This window comes from Mya arenaria, chromosome 5, assembly GCF_026914265.1.
Source record: "Mya arenaria isolate MELC-2E11 chromosome 5, ASM2691426v1".
Lineage (NCBI taxonomy): Eukaryota > Metazoa > Mollusca > Bivalvia > Myida > Myidae > Mya > Mya arenaria.
The window spans coordinates 57,741,065-57,760,459 of record NC_069126.1 but is presented as its reverse complement, the minus strand read 5'-3'; the positions used below and the strand labels follow the sequence as shown (position 1 = coordinate 57,760,459).

Below are 19,395 nucleotides of genomic sequence, written 5' to 3'. Positions count from 1 at the left end.
ACAATGAATAGAGTATAGTGCACGCTTCCACAATGTATATAGACTATAACAGAGGAGTTGAAGTAAATCTTCAAAATCTCTGGCTGTATACATTGTATAGAGAACAAGGGTGTTGAAGCACTGCTTCAACACCTCTGAGAATGAATAGAATATATACCGTGCACAGTATATACTGGTATAGAATATAACACCAGTGTATGTACTGTCACGGTGTATCGTGCATATCCATATAGTGTATAGAGTCTATGCACTGTGTTGATATAAGATATCAATCTCAACTTGGTCTAAGCATTCTAGATTTAATATTTTTTTCTAGATTCAAATAATTCACTGTTTAGGAGATTTAGCGCGAACCTCGGCGTTTTGAACGAGTCATAATATTTGTATCCCTAAGCAGTACGCACGATTCGTCAAGATTCGCGAAGACGCCGTCACGTATGTGCCAACGACTAGATACGTTTCAATAACGTTCTGTGACCCGAGGACGATCGTGGCCACCACGATTGTTCAAAGTTAATTGGCTTTGCGGCAAAAAAACTTAAACATGAACAACGATAGTAAAATATTACACTGCTAATGGTCATGAAAACGTCCCGATTGCTTTTCGTCGTCACGGAAAATCTCATCTTTTCGATGCGTTTAACGATTACTGTCAAAGGTACCGCCGCTAAGAATTGGGCGATATGGTGTGCCATTGCATATGCCATGAACATTTAAAAATATATTAGATTTTAGTTATATTTAGCAGAACCAGTATTACTCTGGTTCAAAGCAGTCTTTGTTGAAACTGGTAGACATTTATTTAAAAAACATCAATATAACACAAACTTCCTCTTTCCTCTATCTCTCACGGGTTTCACTGTAAACAAGCAAAGATTTGCAATGATAAGTGTCCGCAAACACACCGAACACCAACTAAAATCTAAGGGTGAAGTATAAAATGTAATGCTGATAACTTGACAATATGCACGCTCGTGTCCAGACGCTGATCGTATACTAAAAGTTAATATATTGCGAAACAGGAATAATTATTAACCATAAGTAAAATCACAATTAATAATTAATTTCAAATGTCCCATTAAAGAAGCAGTTTTTTCCACTCTATATTTGCACTTCTATTGATAAGTTGAAGTGTATGTAAGAGTTTAATCATTTCAGTATTTCTACCATTGAAGTCCATTTGAGACAGATTAAAGGGGATTTATTAAGGTTGATGCAAAACTATTTTTTACTTTAATTATTATGTTTACTAATTTGACATAAATGATCAAAATAAAAAAAATCATTTAATTTATGTACAGATAAAAAATATATATTACCGATATTTTTACTTGAAAATGTGTGTTCACTGCGCTATTAATTAAAAAAAAAATCTCTTTATTAAGGCTAATATTTGTTATCGATACACAAATCATATGTTTTTTATATTTTTATAACTTAACTCAAATGTTTGTATTAACCTATATTGTGCCCATTTAAGTTGGCACTTTTAGCATTATTAATAGAATGGCAGATTTCCAAATCACTATTATATTACTTATACGTAATCGAAATAGCTCTTGGCAAAATTTCAACGAACTGAACTTGAATCTTCCATGTTTTCGTAAATTGGTTTTTGTAGCATACATTGTTTTACGAAATAAATAATAATGAAGATGTAGCGAGTCGACTTAAAAAAACACACACACAAAACAAGAACATAACAGAACAGAAATATGGTTTATTTGGTCTTAAACATATTGTTTCCACTTCATACACATAATTATAACACAAAATGTAAATGAACAAAGACAAATAATACAGAATAAAACACATAGTAAGGCATAGACATGAAGTTAATGAATGATATTAATAAATGAGTTTCTATAATTGCAATAGCTTTAGTTATATAAGTACACAAATTATTTACACGATTTTTTTTAAGACAGCAACACAAGAAACTTCCACATTTTTAATATAACGTTTTCTTACCTTTTTTCAACAATCACATTTTTTACAAAATGGAGCTCTTCAAAAAAGGCTCGTGTAGTATTTACACATAATAAACACTGTCTTTATTTTTCTGTTGGCACGTTGTGATCCGTACCATCCAGTTTCGACACGTAGTTTATGATCAGATAGAAGCATCCTCGTCAGACTTCTAGTAACGCGTCGATTATTTTGTTACTATATTTAGAAATTGTATAAACAGTTAACACACCACCCTCTCGCCACATGAAACCGTCCATCATTCTCTGTTTGAACATTGGTATAAATTTGATTTCTGTCGACCATGGCAGAATTATTCCATACAAAACTGGAACCTATAAGTATATCCCATGGCCGAGAGTGTAAGACAGGTTCATCCCGACCCAAGCGTAGGGTGTTTTGCGGAAACGAGGTTTACCGAGTTCCCGCAAAACACCATGCACGAGGGTCGGGATAAACCTATCTTACACGAGCGGCTATGGTAGATGCTATTTCTCCCACCTCAGTTAAACAAAATTGTGTAAAAATGTATTTTTTGCTGGAACTCTTTTGTGCGTAGTGAAAATAAATGCGTATGGATATTTGATAATTCGTGGTTGTCATGGATATGCTCGCAGTGATTCAGATTATGTTACTTGTCAAATCGGTCTTTAAATAGTTCGGAGGAAAGTGGAGCATTATTTCTTGAAATATGCGTGAAAACTTTTTTTATGGTGACATTTGAAGCAAGAAATAGTTAATTAGCATTCTAAATATCGGCACAAGACAAGGTTTCTATGATGCTACAGACGACTGTCTTCAACAAGGGAGGTAATTACAATGTGGCGAAAATTAAAAAGGAGTCCCTTACGGGCATTTTATCTTCACCCGTTGGCAAGATTATAAGTATCTTCCATGGCCGAGAGTGTAATATAGGTTCATTCCGACCCGAGCGTAGGGTGTTTTGCGGAAACGAGGTTTACCGAGTTTCCGCAAAACACCCTGCGCAAGGGTCGGGATGAAACTATCTTACACGAGCGGCTATGGTAGTTGCTTTTTCTCCCACCTCAGTTAAACAAAATTAATTAAAAATGTATTTTTTGCTGGAACTCTTTTGTGCTTAGTGAAAATAATTGCGTACGGATATGCGATAGCATGTGGTTGTCATGGATACGCGCGCAGTGATCCAGTTAATGTTTATAGTCAAATAGGGTTTTTTAAATAGTTCTAAGGAAGATGAAGCATTATTTCTTGAATGATGCGTGAAAACTGTTTTATGGTGACATTTGAAGCGAGAAATAATTAATTAGCATTCTATATATTACCATACGACAAGATTTCCTTGATGCTACTGACGACAGTCTTCAACAAGGGAGGTTATTATAATGTGGTGACCGTTAAAAAGGAGTTCCATACGGGCATTTTATATTCGCCTGTGGGCAAGATAAGAATATCTAGCATGGTTAAATTATTGGATCTACTTATCTGAGGTGGGAGAAAAGAATTTCTAGCATGGTTAAATTATTGGATCTACTTATCTGAGGTGGGAGAAAAATATATCTTCTTAACATTACTCCACCAATTATGTTTGCCGTTGTGTTGATTGTGCCAACGTATGCATCAGCGTTTCAGACAATAATTATAGAAAACTCTGAAAAATTCATTTTTTTCTGACTCATCATGAAGGAACATGTCAATGACATGTAACACATAACCTTTTCAATTACCTACTTTCCGTATAAGATTATGCACCACCATTTTTTTCCAATATTAAAACAAGTTTATATATCAAATCATACAGATAAAGTCGATATGCATTGTTATCAATTGTGAAACGGTGATTTATCCGCCTAACCATTCCGTAGATAGCCTATTCCTAGATTTTGTAAACATACCTTAGTGTAAAACAGTATGATCGCTTTTCTACAACAATATGTAGAATTTCCTCAAAACAAACCTAGAAGTGTCAAATGCATAAATGCAACAATCGCTTTGTCTCAATCCCTGTGTAATTTTTGATTCCTCGTTAATTTAAGCTCAGTTTTCCAAACACCTTGCAAAATACGAGAGCGTTTCACACACTCACTTCTTTAAAAGTTTTAGCCAAAGCGCTGTCATTTTCAGCAGTGGTTATCTCTTTCGATCAATTGTAAATCCATGTAAATTTGTCGTGCTCCGTGTCTTGCTGCACTTCCCGCTTCATTGCACAGTCCATCCTTTTAGGGAGCCGTGTTGTCTGTACATCTAGCATGTGATGAGTGTACAAATGTATTTCTTTTAATTTACTGGGTATATCTGTCCAGTAGATTTAGAATTGAACAATAAGCAAAAACTGCGAAAGGTACATGCGTCGTTAGCGACGAGGTGCATCAGTAAGTAAAATTTCATGCGTTGTACACAACGATATTAATTTTGTGTAAGCTTTTGACAGTTTTCTTGTTTTGCAATTGTTTCATCTGTCGTCTCGTCCCTTTAAGCGTACTTTTATGATTTTGACTCTGAGACATTAATTTCAAAATCTAAGGGAAAACAACTTATTATGTTTCCCAATGCTTTGTGAAATATTCATATAATATTTTATTTCAGAGTTCAGCTATATTTTTAGAAACCCCCGCTAAACCTTAAGAAAAATTCTGGGTGCTGTCCATCTGTCCTTCCATAATTCACATTCTTCTTGTTGGAGCCATATCTTGGTAGGGTTCGGCCAGATAATATTTAAAAGTGGTCAAAATGTTTTCCTATCAAATCTACACCGCCTGTAAAAGTGGTTTTCGTGGGGTCAAATCTTTGTAACAAAGAAGAGACATTATATTTAGTCCAATATTAATCAATATTATTCAGAATATTTCCCTTGATGAACTCAAGGAAATGTTTAAAATTGGGTCACATGTGATCAAAGATAAGATCACGAAGCTGAATCTAAGATTTTTTGTCTAGAACCATGTCTTTGTAGGGGTTGGTTAGATTATGTTTAGATTTTGTTAAGTCAGAATGTTCCCATTGATCACCTCTCAACCACATGTAAAGGTTGATCTCATGGGGTCATAAACAATGCCACAAGGTCGTATATTGGAAAAATAGTTTTAACACACTCTTTAGGAGTTGAATTTAGTCCATCACATATGAAACCTTATCAAAATATTTTCTTTGATAAAATCATTGATAAATTTAAAAGTGGGTCATATGAAACTAGGTCATTAGGTCAAATTATTGAAAATTAATCATGTCCGCAATCACATAGTGGTATTGACTGGTAAGACTTTGTTCAAACTGTGGTCAGAATGTTCACCTTGTCTTTAAAAGTGGTTCAAATGGGGTCATACGGTCAAATGTTAGAGAAATCTTGAGAACAATCAAAGGCAATACATCCGCTTCATAAAACTTAATCAAAATATTAACCTCTATCGAATCTTTGATTAGTTTCAAACTTAATAACATGTGGTGTGCCAAATGTAAGAAAATTATTGTGGACACACTAGAAGCTATATTTTTGCAATATTTCTTGTCCAATCTTTATGAACCTTAATCAGAATGTTTGCCTTCATAATATAGAGTAAAAACCACTATGTTACAACATGTATGTGAGATCTATATGCTACACTACATACAATATTCATTAATTTCAAATAATTGTAAACAAGCTATTATCTCATATCAAAGTTTCAAAAGTCCATCACTCTATAAGGTTAAATCAACTACATGTTTTGCTTGGACTATTTCACCTACACTTGATTTCCATTCCATCTACTTTACCTAATCAGGCAGAGAATGTAAATTAACAAATTTGATTGTTTCCATGTTAATCGCAGTTGAGAACTTAAAGAGCCCTTATTAAAACAAAAAATAATTTACATTTCGTCTACATGTTTAAAACATCAATTAAGCACCATGATAACCAATTGTTTTTAGGAAATAAACGAGCTAACTGGGAAGGTATCGGTAACTGGCACATTGGAATTAATATGGAAAGACGAGGAGCTTGTCTGGAAACCGGATGATTACAACTACATTTATTCAATAATGGTTCCCATCTCCGAGGTTTGGTACCCGCCCCTGTTCATTGGCAACCCGGATACCACCGCAACAGCTTTTAAAGTTGAGGACAGGAGCTATGTTCGGCTTTCGTCAGACGGCACAATCTCGTTCTATCCTTCCGGTGTATATTCAGTCAATAGTCCGCTGGATTCGAAATATTACCCCTATGATAAGCAGGTTGGTCATTTTAGATTTTGAAGCGAGTGAAAGTTAATTCATTGTAATTCAAATGTAAATAAATGTTAAACAAATTTGTCCTACTTTTTGAAATGCAAATGATTGTAATAACATTGATTAATAAAAAGAATGAAACGAAACCAATTCTAAAAATGTATATTTATTTTACTTGTTTTCAGACGTTCGGCATTCAATTTCTTGTCCCAGGTTTCATAAACACAGAAGTAAACCTCATTGAAGGAACTGTAACGTATATCGCATCGTCGTTCGAAGGAGACGGCGGATGGTCCCTGTTAAATCTGACAAGAGCGGTGACACTAGTCAGCCAATATACATCAGCAGCTACATTCACTGTCAGCTTAGAGAGAAAGTCGACGTTTATGGTTGTAAACATCATTCTGCCAATATTGTTTCTGGCTGTAATCAACCTGCTAGTGTTTGTACTGCCGCCCGATGCCGGGGAACGGGTATCATACTCCGTGACTCTACTCCTGTCGTTAGCAGTGTTTGTGACATTGCTTGGAGATAACCTGCCGAAAACGTCAGACCCGCTCCCCGTGCTTAGCTTTTATCTGTTAGCAACCCTGACCCTCAGCACGCTCATGTGTGTTATGGCCATCCTGAATCTTTCAATATACCATAAAAATGAGCAATCTCGACCACCAAAGTGCATTTCAGTCGTAGCTGGTGCAGTACTTTGCCGAAATACATTTCTCAAGTCTCAGAAAGTTGAAGACATTGCCGAAACCGACATTAAACCGACAATGGAGAAACAAGGTGCAGAAATGAAGGTAGCAATCGAAGACAACAAGGAAGTAACGCTCAGCTGGAAGGATGTTAGTTACGCTGTTGATATTATGTGCTTAGTGGCATTTATAATTGTTATGTTTGTTATCAATATCTACTACCTTGTACAGTTAACATCACAATAGGCACCGAAATAGTTTTGCTTCGAACGACTTTGTACGCAGCAGAAACGCTTTCTTATTTTATATAATTAGAATTGGCCTATTAAAGGATATTTAACGTTTTAAATGTCATTATTTAAAAATTAAGTTTGAATTTTCTACAAAATAGCGTTATCAAATTATTATTATTTAATCTCATTTAAAGGAAAAAAACAACATTAAGAATGATTTTCTTCAAGTCGATATGTCATTGGCCAAAACCGAATGATTCATATTTTGTATTGAAAGAGAAAGATAAAATGCAAAACGTTGGAAAACATATACATGTATAAATGCCTATAAATAGAATTAAGGCATTAAAGGAACTAGTTTTACCAATTTGAATATCTTAACCAAAATTTCGAGTTACAATAAGTTCACCATAAAAAGATAGACAATTATTTATTTTCGAAATTGAAGAAGATATTGTAACAAAGTTGTAATACATAATGTGCCGTCCTTCTTTCGATCTAAAAATGGACAGTCGTCTGACAACACCTATTTTTGCTTCCTGCTATACCAGTGTGTGTATACCACGTGGTTATTGCGTGTACCTTGTAGTTATCTCTGATTTAAATCTTCATTTTAAGCAAACTATTGCCTTCTGACATAACATATATGGCCTAATTTATTACATGGTATACAAACACAATGTATACACCACCTGGGCGCAGTGTGTTATTGAAATTATCACTATTAATATGTGTAGTACGGTATACTTTACGACCTCGCTCAACAAATGTCATAAAAGCAAGACCAAATGTTACAGGACTATTTTCCGGTAAGAAACCATTGTTCGTTGTATGTAACCTCCATTGTTAGTTTCTTCCCTTTGTTATTAAACAGCCTTTAAAGACTTATGGGTATTTTTCTTCTTAGTCTCTTTGGTTAAAAATAAGATAGCAGAAATATTAATACATCCTTAAATTCTTACTTATTCATGAGCTAAAGATGGATACCAGTATGCAGCATAATGTCAACCGTTAATGGTTTTGGAAAGCCTAAACTAAGAACTTATTGTCCATATTCAAAACTAAACTAGAATACAAATCTTAAAAATGTGTATAGTTAAATACGTTCCTTATGAATACTTTTGAATTCAGTGTTAAGATCAACAGTTTTAAACATGTATCATATAAATCGAACGTAAATACCTGATGTCTCCCCACACCTGCCGTCCACACATTCTAGGTCACCGGAAAAGGAGCGGCACGGGGTGCTGTCGTCACAGTAGCCGTTTATCCGTCCGTCTATCAAGATACAGGGGTATGAAATTTACATTTAAATTTTGTAAAATTCATTGAACTGAATAAAAGTAGAATGATTTTTAAAACCTCTCATTCAAATTATTATTGTCTATTGAACACTGATAATGTATTGTAATGTACCAGATGCTAAAACTCGTTTTACGATATTATGACATGGTATGATATTGCACAGACAAAAATATCACTTCAAACCAATTTAATCGAAGATACAATAAACGTTCTGCTTAAAGATGCACTCTTACTCCCAAATAAGATTTTCCACAATAAATACAATTGTTTTAATATACCCAAAAGGATGAATAAATGTCGAAAACAATGGTTCTTACGAAGGATACCAGGTTAAATTTCAAAGGAAGGTTAAAAAAAAACATGGGTTTTTCTACCTAGACTAAAGAAGATCACAAGTTAATCTTTTAGCATTCACCAATCATTTAATATTTTTGCGTTTTCAGCTTTTAAATACACGGTTACAATTTTGTTATCAGTATTAAATATTTTCCATTATGCATTATTTAGTAAGTAGTTAAAGGTTCATCACCCAAATTCTATGTTTGTTATACATGTATATGTATTGAATAAGAGTGTCACTTTAAAGATCTCATAACGACCCATAGAAAGTCACTTTCTGACGACCTGTCTGTCAGTCAAACAGAGTCATTCTTTCTTATCGTTGATATCTTGGTGTGAGAGAGCATAAACATCTCTGGAGAAGACATTAAGGCAAAAAATAGCGAATAGAAAATGTGAACAATATTAGAAAGTATAATGTGTTACCTTGGTAACAATATGTGCTGTAAATATGGAAGCCTGTCGAGCAGCTGACGCAGACGTTGTCCGGATTTGAGCACGCAGCTTTCGAATAACCGGAACAGGATTACATGCGCCACCTAGCGACCCGGCTGAAATTAAAGGGAGCAATAGTTTCAATAAAGACATTTTTTTAACTTAAATTGGTATTCAATATTGGTCTTCATTGAATCTATGAACGATGTAGCTAATCAGATTACTCAATATAAGTAAACGGACCTTTAAAGTGAATGATGTATGACCATAAGAGTTAAGTCGTTTATTTAATTCCAGCTCCTATATGTGTGTTAGGTCGATTTAAGAGACAGCGAAAATCTGACTAAATTACTAGGTACCGAGTAGCTAGCGCTTGTAACATTTCGTTAAAACGTGCCCCTGATGGTGTTTGAACCACATCTTAGTTGCTGTGTTTTTCATACTTCATAAGTCGAAAAATGAGCAGAACTCAACAAGGGGTCATTATGCACCAGTCAATTGTAACCACGCCCCCAGGTCCGAGGGTATACCGGGGATAGCCGGGGAAATGGGCCGTGTTTTTACCTTCCAGGTGGCCCAGCAGTGCCGGGTGAATGCGGTGGTTTTGTCCTCGAACCAAAAACAGCGGGGAATGAGCCTTACCTAGAGTCCCTTGGGTGCAGGGGCATTTGTCGGGGATTTTACCAGCAGTTCGTTCCCGCAGGGTGGGGATTTTACCCGGGGTAATGGCTAGACCGAAAGTCAAAGTCCCCGCTATTCCCCGGACCCCGGACCTGGGAGGGGGGGGGGGGGTGGCGAGGTTACAATTGACTGGTACAGTATCTTGAGGCTAGTTTGCATGTTAAAATCATTTTGATTTGCTAATAGTATTTTTAAATTAATATTGACCTATCAACAAACAGTTTGGGTAATATTTTACCAAACAAGAAGTTAACCAGTTATTTACAAGTGGCTACAGCACGCGATTAGCATTAATTAGGTCATACCACTTGGTGCTCCTGCGGTCGGGTCTGTGACGGTGCCGTACACAGTCAGCTGCCCGGAATACAGCTTCATGTTCCCTGAAATACGATTGCATACATACATATCATTTATTCAACATTAAATGTTACAACATTCATATCCATGAGACATAACATATGACATAAATCATATACAAAACATCGTGAAGAGCAAATACATGGTCAATAGAGAAGTAGATTATTTAGTATCAAAAATATTCTTCACATTATTAAGTTTTCGATCGTAACAAAAATGTGTGAAACCAAAATTAACAAACACTTTGCACAGTTTCTTGCTGTCTGATGATAAAAGTGTAATGAACTTTTGCTGTGTTGGCCATTGGCAAAATATGTGTTGAAGTATTCTTTGCAAGGTTGCTCGTTAATATGATCGTTTCATATGATTTATTTAATATGTTTTGCATTTTGGCTATAGATTATATGTCATTTAATGCTGAATAAACGTTTTGTTATGTTATGTTATAAACAAATGTTAAAAGGAAGTAAAAAAAATGAACATTCACTGTAACAGTATGTGTATACCACGTGATAAATTACGTCATATATGCTACACCAGAAGGCAACATTTTGCTTAAAATGAAGACTTAAATCAAATATAATTTTTCTTTTACAAAACCATTTTAATTAAAACAAGAATGCACTTAAAGAGCCCCGCCTTCGTTTTATTACCGGAGTTTGATAACTTCATAAGGTGTGTATACCACGTGATATATTGCGTCATAAATGCTACGTCGGAAGGCAATATTTTGCTTCGGATTATGACTTTAAACAAAGATAACTTCACTATCTCTTTATCATTTCAAATGAAACATAGCGCAGTCTACACCGCTTACGGAGGCCCGCCTTCGGTCTTTTACCAGAGTTTGATTGAGAGTTTAGTTTTCATAAACACTTCGACAAACCTTTTCACAATACGGCCGTTTGACGGAGCACTGTCAAAACAATATTTTGGAAAAAGGTTTGTCGAAGTGTTTGATGAAACTAATCACCTTATCAAACCTCTGTAATAACACGAAGGCGAGGCTCTGTAAGCGGCATAGACTGCCCTTTGTTTTATTTAAATTGGTGTAGGTAATAAAAAGTTGTCTTTGATTTAAATCTTTATTTTAGGAAAAATGTTGCCTTCCGACGTAGCATTTAGGACGTAATTTATCACATGGTATACACACACTGTTCCCTATTTGTTTGGAAATGAAATCGAAACCCTAGTTAAAAAGTGAAAATTCCATTATCTTAATATCATTAAAACGAACAGAAACTAAAATAGCAATTTGCAAATAAAAACTGACAACAAAGTAACAATTTGGAACTTTCTTTAAGATATAGACATGTCCCAAACCGATTTCCATACTCTTCGGATTACTTTATTATAAGGCTTAAGGACTTACAACCAGCGTTATATGTGGCGTTAAGGGCTAAAGTCCAGTCCCCTACCGGATCTTCCTCCCACAGGTGAACGGTCATAAACTGATGGTTCGTCTCTTCCTCCGCATAGTCCCAGTACCGCGCGCTAAAATATACATGTTAACAATTCTATGACTTTTGTACATCTTACGTAACTGACATTGGGTAGATTATCTCGAACATTGTTAACGGTAACAACCTATCGTAAACGTCATCGTTGTTTACTTTCAAATCTTTGCTATTCTTGAAGTATATTGGATAATATTGTGTTCTGCACAATTTCTATAACGATTTGAGACAATAGCCGTTGTTTATATTCAAGTAAAATATCACAGTATCAAACAATTCACGCTACAGTCGAACCCCGTTGGCTCGAACTCGCTTGGCTCGATTGTCCCGTTGGCTCGAACTGGATGTATATAACCGATTCTTTACTATTGAATGTATGAATTCACGCTTGGCTCGATATTTCCGAGGCTCGAGGTATTTTCCCAGTCCCTGTGAGATCGAGTCAAAGGGGTTCGACCGTATAATGTAGTTAATCACTATTGTACTCTTTGATACCGAAACTGCAGAAAAATACAGCTGCACTCTCACAGATATACCCGATTTGCAACTTTTTTTATTTTTTGCCTTGGAAAGAGGAAAATTTTGCGTAAATATCTGCAAACCAATGATATAAGATTGCTGACAAAAATCAGATCGTAGATTTTCATAATTCCGTTCGAAAATTAATGTTTTAGTGCTTAAACCGTTACTAACGGTTTAAGAAAAACGCACAAAACATCAATTTTTTAACTTAAATATAAAAATCTGCGATCTAATTTCATTGTAATTTCATTGTCAGCTGTCTTATATAATTGGTTTCCTTGTATTTTCGCAAAAATTGGCTCGTTCTAAGACAAAAAATAAAAATGTTGTCAAAACGTTCAATCTGTGAGAGTGCAGCTTTAAAGTATAAAACAATGTTCTGTTTTTGTGGGATGCGAACCCACGCCGGTACAGTCAAGGAAAAATTAGAAAACCGACAACAAAACCTCACGCCCACAGGGACACAAACATACGGATAAATTAACCTTTAAGACTTTTGTTGAGCCGATTTACTAACGCTATACAAATGGTGGACTGAATAAAACAATATTTGAGTATATGTCAAACTTTTTCGAAGTGTTTCAGCCTTCAGTGTCTTAATTGTAACACTCCAAATGAATTGTCACACTGTATTTCGTCATACAGATAGTGCATTTTACATACACATGAGCGCAACCCCTTTTATACCAGACTAAAATACATTTTTCAGTTTAATACTGTCAATGAGAATAAGAGTTTCGTGATTTGGTATATATGTCCGAATTGTCATGGTTATTATGTGTACTAAATTTCAAGTGAATATCTTGCATAGACGCCGACATATAATGACATTTTGACAATGCCAAAATGAAAATGAGAAAGAGAGCAGCTATTACAATCAAAGCGCGTTAAGCGTTGAAAGGCTGTAGACACCAAATGCGGGATTTTACTTGTTTTCCATTCAGTTCAAAGGCAATAACGATTGAACCCGATTTTTTACCTTGAGTGGCACCAGACTGTAGCTGATGAGTGCCTGTCATTACCTAAAAGAGTAGGTAAAGTGATGATTTTTTATACAATAAGCTAGTTTTAAAATATAAACTGATAAATCATTGCAAGGTTATTGTTAGTGTAAATCAAACTAAATCCGATATTGGCTAAGAAGTTTTGATTATTTGAAGTTGGTAATTTAAGGCAGAGTATTTTAGTCAACACATTTCCATCTACATTTGTGTGAATTATCTATAACTATCTATTCCTTCGATTCCTCACTAAAATTTGTTTAAGATATTAACTTTGCAATCTTAAAACGTGGAATTTTAATTTGCACTATTTCAATACGCATTACATTATTCGTCCTCTTTTGTAACCAAGGGGCATTAATTCTTTTAAGATGTCATGTCAAGAAGTAGATCTGACGATTAATGATTTCGTTTTGAATCATAAGAAAATAAAACGGTACTGATTATAAATAAGTGGTCAATTTCATAGTTTGATTCTCAAGTTTGCCCAAACATTTAATTCAGTAAATCAGCAGCTAGTCGTTATCGATTTAATCAGTGAAGCGGTAGAAATAAACAGTGGCTGTACCAAGTTATCGGGTAGTTTAAATAGTATAATGTAAACCACTAAAATCTTAAAGATGTAAATCTTTGACCATTAATTAAAGGCACAGCAAAAACCAAGCAGCAGGTGCACCTGAATAAAGTCACCTCCGTCCCTCCCGGAGAGTAAAGTCCCAATTGTACTTTCCCGCGCCATTCCGGTGTGTAGCGAATCTTCACGGTCACGTGTTCAATGTAGGCCACCTGGCACGCCGTCATCGAGAGCGTGTCTGTAATAGCTTCCGTGTCAGACCTGGAAACGATTGTGGTAAACGAAACATGTTATACTTATACAGTCGAACCCCGTTGGCTCAAAATCGCTTGGCTCGATTTCTTCGTTGCCTCGAACTGGATGTAAAGGACCGATGTCTTTCTGCTGAAAGAAAGCATTCACGCATAGCTCGAATTTCCTGAGGCTCGAGGTATTTTCGCCGGTCCCTGGGAGTTCGAGCGAACGGGGTTCGACTGTTTAAGAAAAAATTTGGAAATATTGAAATATAACCCACGTTTCTATCTACCATTACAACCGCGATGATAACATTTCGATTCGGACCAGGGATGGTATTCAATATACAACTTAAGTCAATCTTACGGTCATACATCAGTGATTGCACTCACTGTATAGGTCCTTTATTTATAACACGTACTCCGATTAGCTACATCGTTCTGAGATCCAAGTAAGACTAATATTGAATAACACCCCTTGTAGGACACTGTTTTATCTTAAACAGCTATGTGTGAAACGGACTTTCATGACATGCGTAAAATATTTACAATGAGATCTTACTAAAAATATTATCATTTATCAAAAGTGTTTCATTTTATACATTACAATTTGTTTTATAGATTTATCAGTGAAATAAAAATAATATTTCACCGTTTTAAACAGTGAAGTAACAATTTGATAATTTTTTACAGTTCAAATAGTAGCCCAAAAGCCATGATACTAGAATAGTTATATTAAGATACGATTTTGTCCGTACCTTAATTAATTTGTCCGTACCCTGTATTAGTGGAAAACTCGTAACAGGAGAGAACGTCAGGCACAGTCAGCCAGGAGGGCGCCGCGTCCACCATAGCTTCCGCATCCAGCAGACCGAAACCAAAATAATAACTCACTGAAGCATGAATATAACGCGTAAATTAGTTTGACATGTGAACATGTTGCTATATAGTATATATAGTTGTTGTATTGGTGAAGAAGTGGTGGATCCGTGACGACATCGGCGATCGAAACTGTGTGTGACAGACGCCTATACGTCACAAAGGGATGTTTAAAAAGGGAATGTTTTTAAAAAACATACAAACCATGTCATTCTTTTTCTATGACACTTGTTAAATAAAATAAGATCTTACACTTAAATGAATACATAATTATCCTCATTTTCATTTTTGTCGAATGTCTGAATGGAATTTGCCTGAAAACAACGTTTACGGCCATTTGACAACAGCTTTACACGACGTTATTTAGATGGATATTTATAATAAATTGACATCAGCAGTATATGAATGGACCTTAGCGCGTAGAAAGATGCTTTCGCGAGTACACAGACCTTACCTTATATGTTTAATATTATGGTTACTTAAATCCGTCATTTTACAGCAAAGTTAGTATTAAAGGACGCGTTTGCGAGTAATCCACGTAACATTCTGACTCAATATTAATGGTCAATTGATACGAGCTTTACTTACCTTCTTTCCCAGCAGCGTTAGTGTAGACGGAAGCGTTCGAGTGTAACCCGGTATTATTGGCCGTTTCTACAATCAAGTGATGCATATCTCGCCATGTTAGGTCCGGACTGAAAAAAAACAAACAAGTGTGGATAATTTTTCGATTTGCACAAAAATACATAACCATGCTGAGGAAAATGACCAAGCTTTAAATACTAAGGCGAGTATGAACGTCAATATACGTTTGCAAAATCTGATGTTTAAATTGATTGGCAATGTAAAGGATGTATGTTGTTCAGTCTAACCAACAATTCTACTGGGTACAAGTAGTCCATTTAACTAACTTATTTTTCAGAAGGGACAACTGCATTGATTTAATTATGTATTGTATCTCAGTTCCCTCCCCTGTACTAGGTTGATCTTCGTTATTTATAGAAGTATTATGTAATATAGTTCCAATGAGGTTTTAGTCAGAATTGCCAGAATTTTACGAGTTCAGAGGAGAATTCCCTTCCATATCCGTACTTTAAAGTTTGTTAACTGTTAATATATCCAAATTATCACACACTCTTACTTCTGAATAAACAGGAAAAGATATAAACTAAACATTATTCCATGTATGTTTCAAAAACTGATTTGTATTGAAATTTGGAACTCTCGAGTATGATTTTCAACTTCACATGGACTCAGTAGAATTTTCTGGTCTATTACAAAAGTCTTGAGCCGAAACTCAAGTTTAACCATAGGTTAACATTTTGTGTGTTTTAGTATAATGTTTATGTTTTATTGTTTATTTTGTATTCTCTGATTACTGCGTTTGCCAGACATTGTCCCATTTTAGCACGTGTCATAAACTGCATGACGTAGGTATCACGAGATCGGCGCGCAGTAAATATGCAGATGTATTATATATAATAATAAAAAAAACTATGACTAAATGTATTGTTAAAACACGTGTCAACTGTATACACGCATACTTTGCCTCGAGCGTCAACGCAAATATCCCGGCAGCCAGAGGGCAGGCGGCAGAAGTCCCGGAAAAATCGCTCACGCAGTCGTCGTTGGGTCCCGTCGTATACTGAAACACAATGTCTATGTTTCACATAGATTTAGGAGAAAGTTCAAACATTATCAAGAACAATTTTCCGAAAGGTTTAGTGTATTCGATAACAAAGCAATCCTCAGGTGAAAAGAAACCAATTGGAGGTAAGCTCGACGACGCGAGGGACCGACCTTTTAGCTCGAGTCACATAATGTTTCGAGATGTGACTTTATTGCCTTCTTCATGAGGAACAAAATATAGGAAGGAGAGGCCTAATGTCAAGATATCTTGTACAATGTGTTTTGCTTGGCTCGAATTTTCGTTCACTCAAATTTTTCTCGACGACTCCGTCGATTTCGAGCGAACGGGTTTCGACTGTATTTATGGCAAATTCTAAAACGTAACCTACTATGTCCGGGTTAGGATCGTCTCCGCTGTACGTTCCGGCCTTGGCGGAAGTACACCACTCGGCGTAGTACGTGGGCGCCCCGGTCTGAGAGACTGCGTTAATACCGATCGTATAAATACTGCTCGCGTAACCGTCTGCGTTGCAATCGTCTTCGTCCTCCCCGCCATTTCCGGAAGCCCAAACATAAATGGCACCCTTGCCTGACCGACCCTACAAAAATAACCGAGCGTCATGATAAGGGAGGTGAAGATTATAAGTATCTTTCATGACCGAGAGTATAAGATAGGTTCATCCCGATCCGAGCGTAGGGTGTTTTGCGGAAACGAGGTAGAAACACCCTACGCAAGGATTGGGATGAACTTATCTTACACGAGCGGCTTAGTCCAAATAATTGTACGTTGACGGATTTTTTTTTAGATTTTTGATATGGCAAATCCTTCACGTACAAATTGTTTAGTATCAAAAGTGGGTAGTTGTTCCGATCAGGATTCCGGGTTAAAGCATATAGCGTCTATAAAATATCATAAAAACAAGAAATATTACCAGATAATGTTATTTTATATTAGTTCCGTACACAAAAATTAAATATCCAACTTATAATAATGAGTTTGACGGCTTTTCTTCATTTCATTCTGTCAAAACATTACGATATATACATGAAGGGCACCTGCAAGGCTTTAGGGCACAGTTTTAAATCGCTCGGAACATTTCGGCCATGGCCGAGTTGTAACGATTGTATAACGAGGTCTATCTCGAAGCTTTGTCGGAGGAGGCCGAGTTATTACGATTGTATCGAGTTGTTCCCCTTCGCATAATTGTTGTCTGTGTCAGTCAACTTTCGTTTTATTGGAAAGGTAAACAACATGTTTTAATGCATTAAATGCTTGTTCAGTGCAAAATAACATTTCACTTACATGGTAAAATATGAATATAACTCTTTATGATCAATTTCAACCATAAAATACTTCACTTAAAACAATTTCAATATTTTTATAACACCCCCGTTTTTTGCACATTCCCGTTTAGACGTTAGGGATTGGAAGAATCCCGTATAACACGTCTATTATTTTAGACTAACGAGCGGCTATGGTGAGATGCTTTTTCTCCCACCTCAGTTAAACAAAATAAAGAAAAAAAAATGTATTTTTTTGCTTGAACTCTTTTGTGCGTAGTGAAAATAAATGCGTTTGGATATGTGATAGTTCGTGGTTGTCATGGATATGCGTAAATAGTTCTGAGGAGAGTGCAGCATTATTTCTTGAATGGTGCGTGAAAACTGTTTTATGATGCCATTTGAGGCGAGAAATAATTAATTACCATTCTAAATATTGCTAAGTATAGATGGCCGGTCATGGTGCTTCTTTTTTCTCTTAAACAGGGTGAAGAATCACGTGACTTAAGGGGGTCAAAAAAGTAATTTGAAATTAACGTCACGTACTTGTATGTTTACATCGGTTGTGACCCGTGGTGACCCATGTAAGAACCCCTTTAAATCACGTGATCCTCACCCTGCTACAGATAACTACACATACTTTATCAAAGACTCCTTCATTTGGCTTCTATTATCTCTGTATTCTTATAATTCACTTACATCAGTGACACCAGTTTTTAACGCCTCTTCTAAGACATCCGAAAGTGGCGAGATATTTTCTCCATCGTCCACCGGGCCCCAGCTGTTACTATAAATATCCACGTAGTCGAGTTTGTGTGTTATGGCGAGCGCTTCCATACTTGAGGTTGCCCCGATGTAAGAGTCAAGTAATCGTACGGCTTGAATTGAAAAATAAGTCATGAATGTTGATATTGCTTATGATTTTTATATCGATAATTCAGACAGGCAGACAGACGGACGGACGGACGAACGGACGGACGAGAAAAACAAAAAATCGATAATTCAGATAGGCAGACAGACGGACAGACGGACGAACGGACGGACGAGAAAAACAAAAAGACAAATAGCATATACAGCAGATAGACAGCATACAGACAGGCTGCATACAGACAGACAGACAGGCAGGCAGACAGACAGACAGACAGACAGACAGACAGACAGACAGACAGACAGACAGACAGACAGACAGAGAGAATAAACCACAGAAGGCAAGCATGCTAATTAAAAAAAATCGTTTTTTTTTGTTTTGTTTTTTACCAATAAGTTCCTACCAGAGATTTGTTCACTAATGTCGTACGATGATTTTGGTATGCTAGTTGGAGAAAAAAAAATCTATGCCCGTAACCCTAACCTAACCCTAGGTGTGTTTTGTTTTAAAATAAAGTGGCTGCCAACTGCTAGCTGGCTGTCAATTGCCAGCTGGCTGCCAACTGTTAGCTGTTAACAGGCTGCCAGCTGGCTGCCAACTGTTAGCTGGCTGCCAATTGCCAGCTGGCAGCCGTTCACAAGGCGGCTGCCAAAGGGCGAGCTAGCCTCTTCATGGCTAAGTATAAAGTGGCTGCCAACTGTTAGCTGGCTGTCAATTGCCAGCTGGCTGCCAACTGTTAGCTGTTAACAGGCTGCC

General features: G+C 36.3%; 2 protein-coding genes across 2 annotated transcripts; one reads left to right on the top strand and one right to left on the bottom strand.

Annotated features, from left to right (window-relative positions):
- The first annotated feature begins 5,512 nt into the window (after nucleotides 1–5,512).
- On the top strand, nucleotides 5,513–7,091 carry LOC128235816 (acetylcholine receptor subunit beta-like). The gene is made up of 3 exons (XM_052950610.1): nucleotides 5,513–5,524; nucleotides 5,857–6,159; nucleotides 6,339–7,091. The coding sequence occupies exons 1-3, from the start codon at nucleotides 5,513–5,515 to the stop codon at nucleotides 7,089–7,091; spliced, it is 1,068 nt and encodes a 355-aa protein (XP_052806570.1).
- A 1,146-nt stretch (nucleotides 7,092–8,237) lies between these two features.
- LOC128235815 (furin-like) lies at nucleotides 8,238–18,608 on the bottom strand. The gene is made up of 9 exons (XM_052950609.1): nucleotides 18,471–18,608; nucleotides 16,880–17,089; nucleotides 16,406–16,506; nucleotides 15,450–15,556; nucleotides 14,761–14,875; nucleotides 13,852–14,010; nucleotides 11,568–11,689; nucleotides 10,144–10,218; nucleotides 8,238–8,356 (listed from the first exon to the last, which is right to left on the bottom strand). Exons 1-9 carry the CDS (start codon nucleotides 18,606–18,608, stop codon nucleotides 8,238–8,240), a joined length of 1,146 nt encoding a protein of 381 aa, XP_052806569.1.
- Nucleotides 18,609–19,395: the final 787 nt, after the last annotated feature.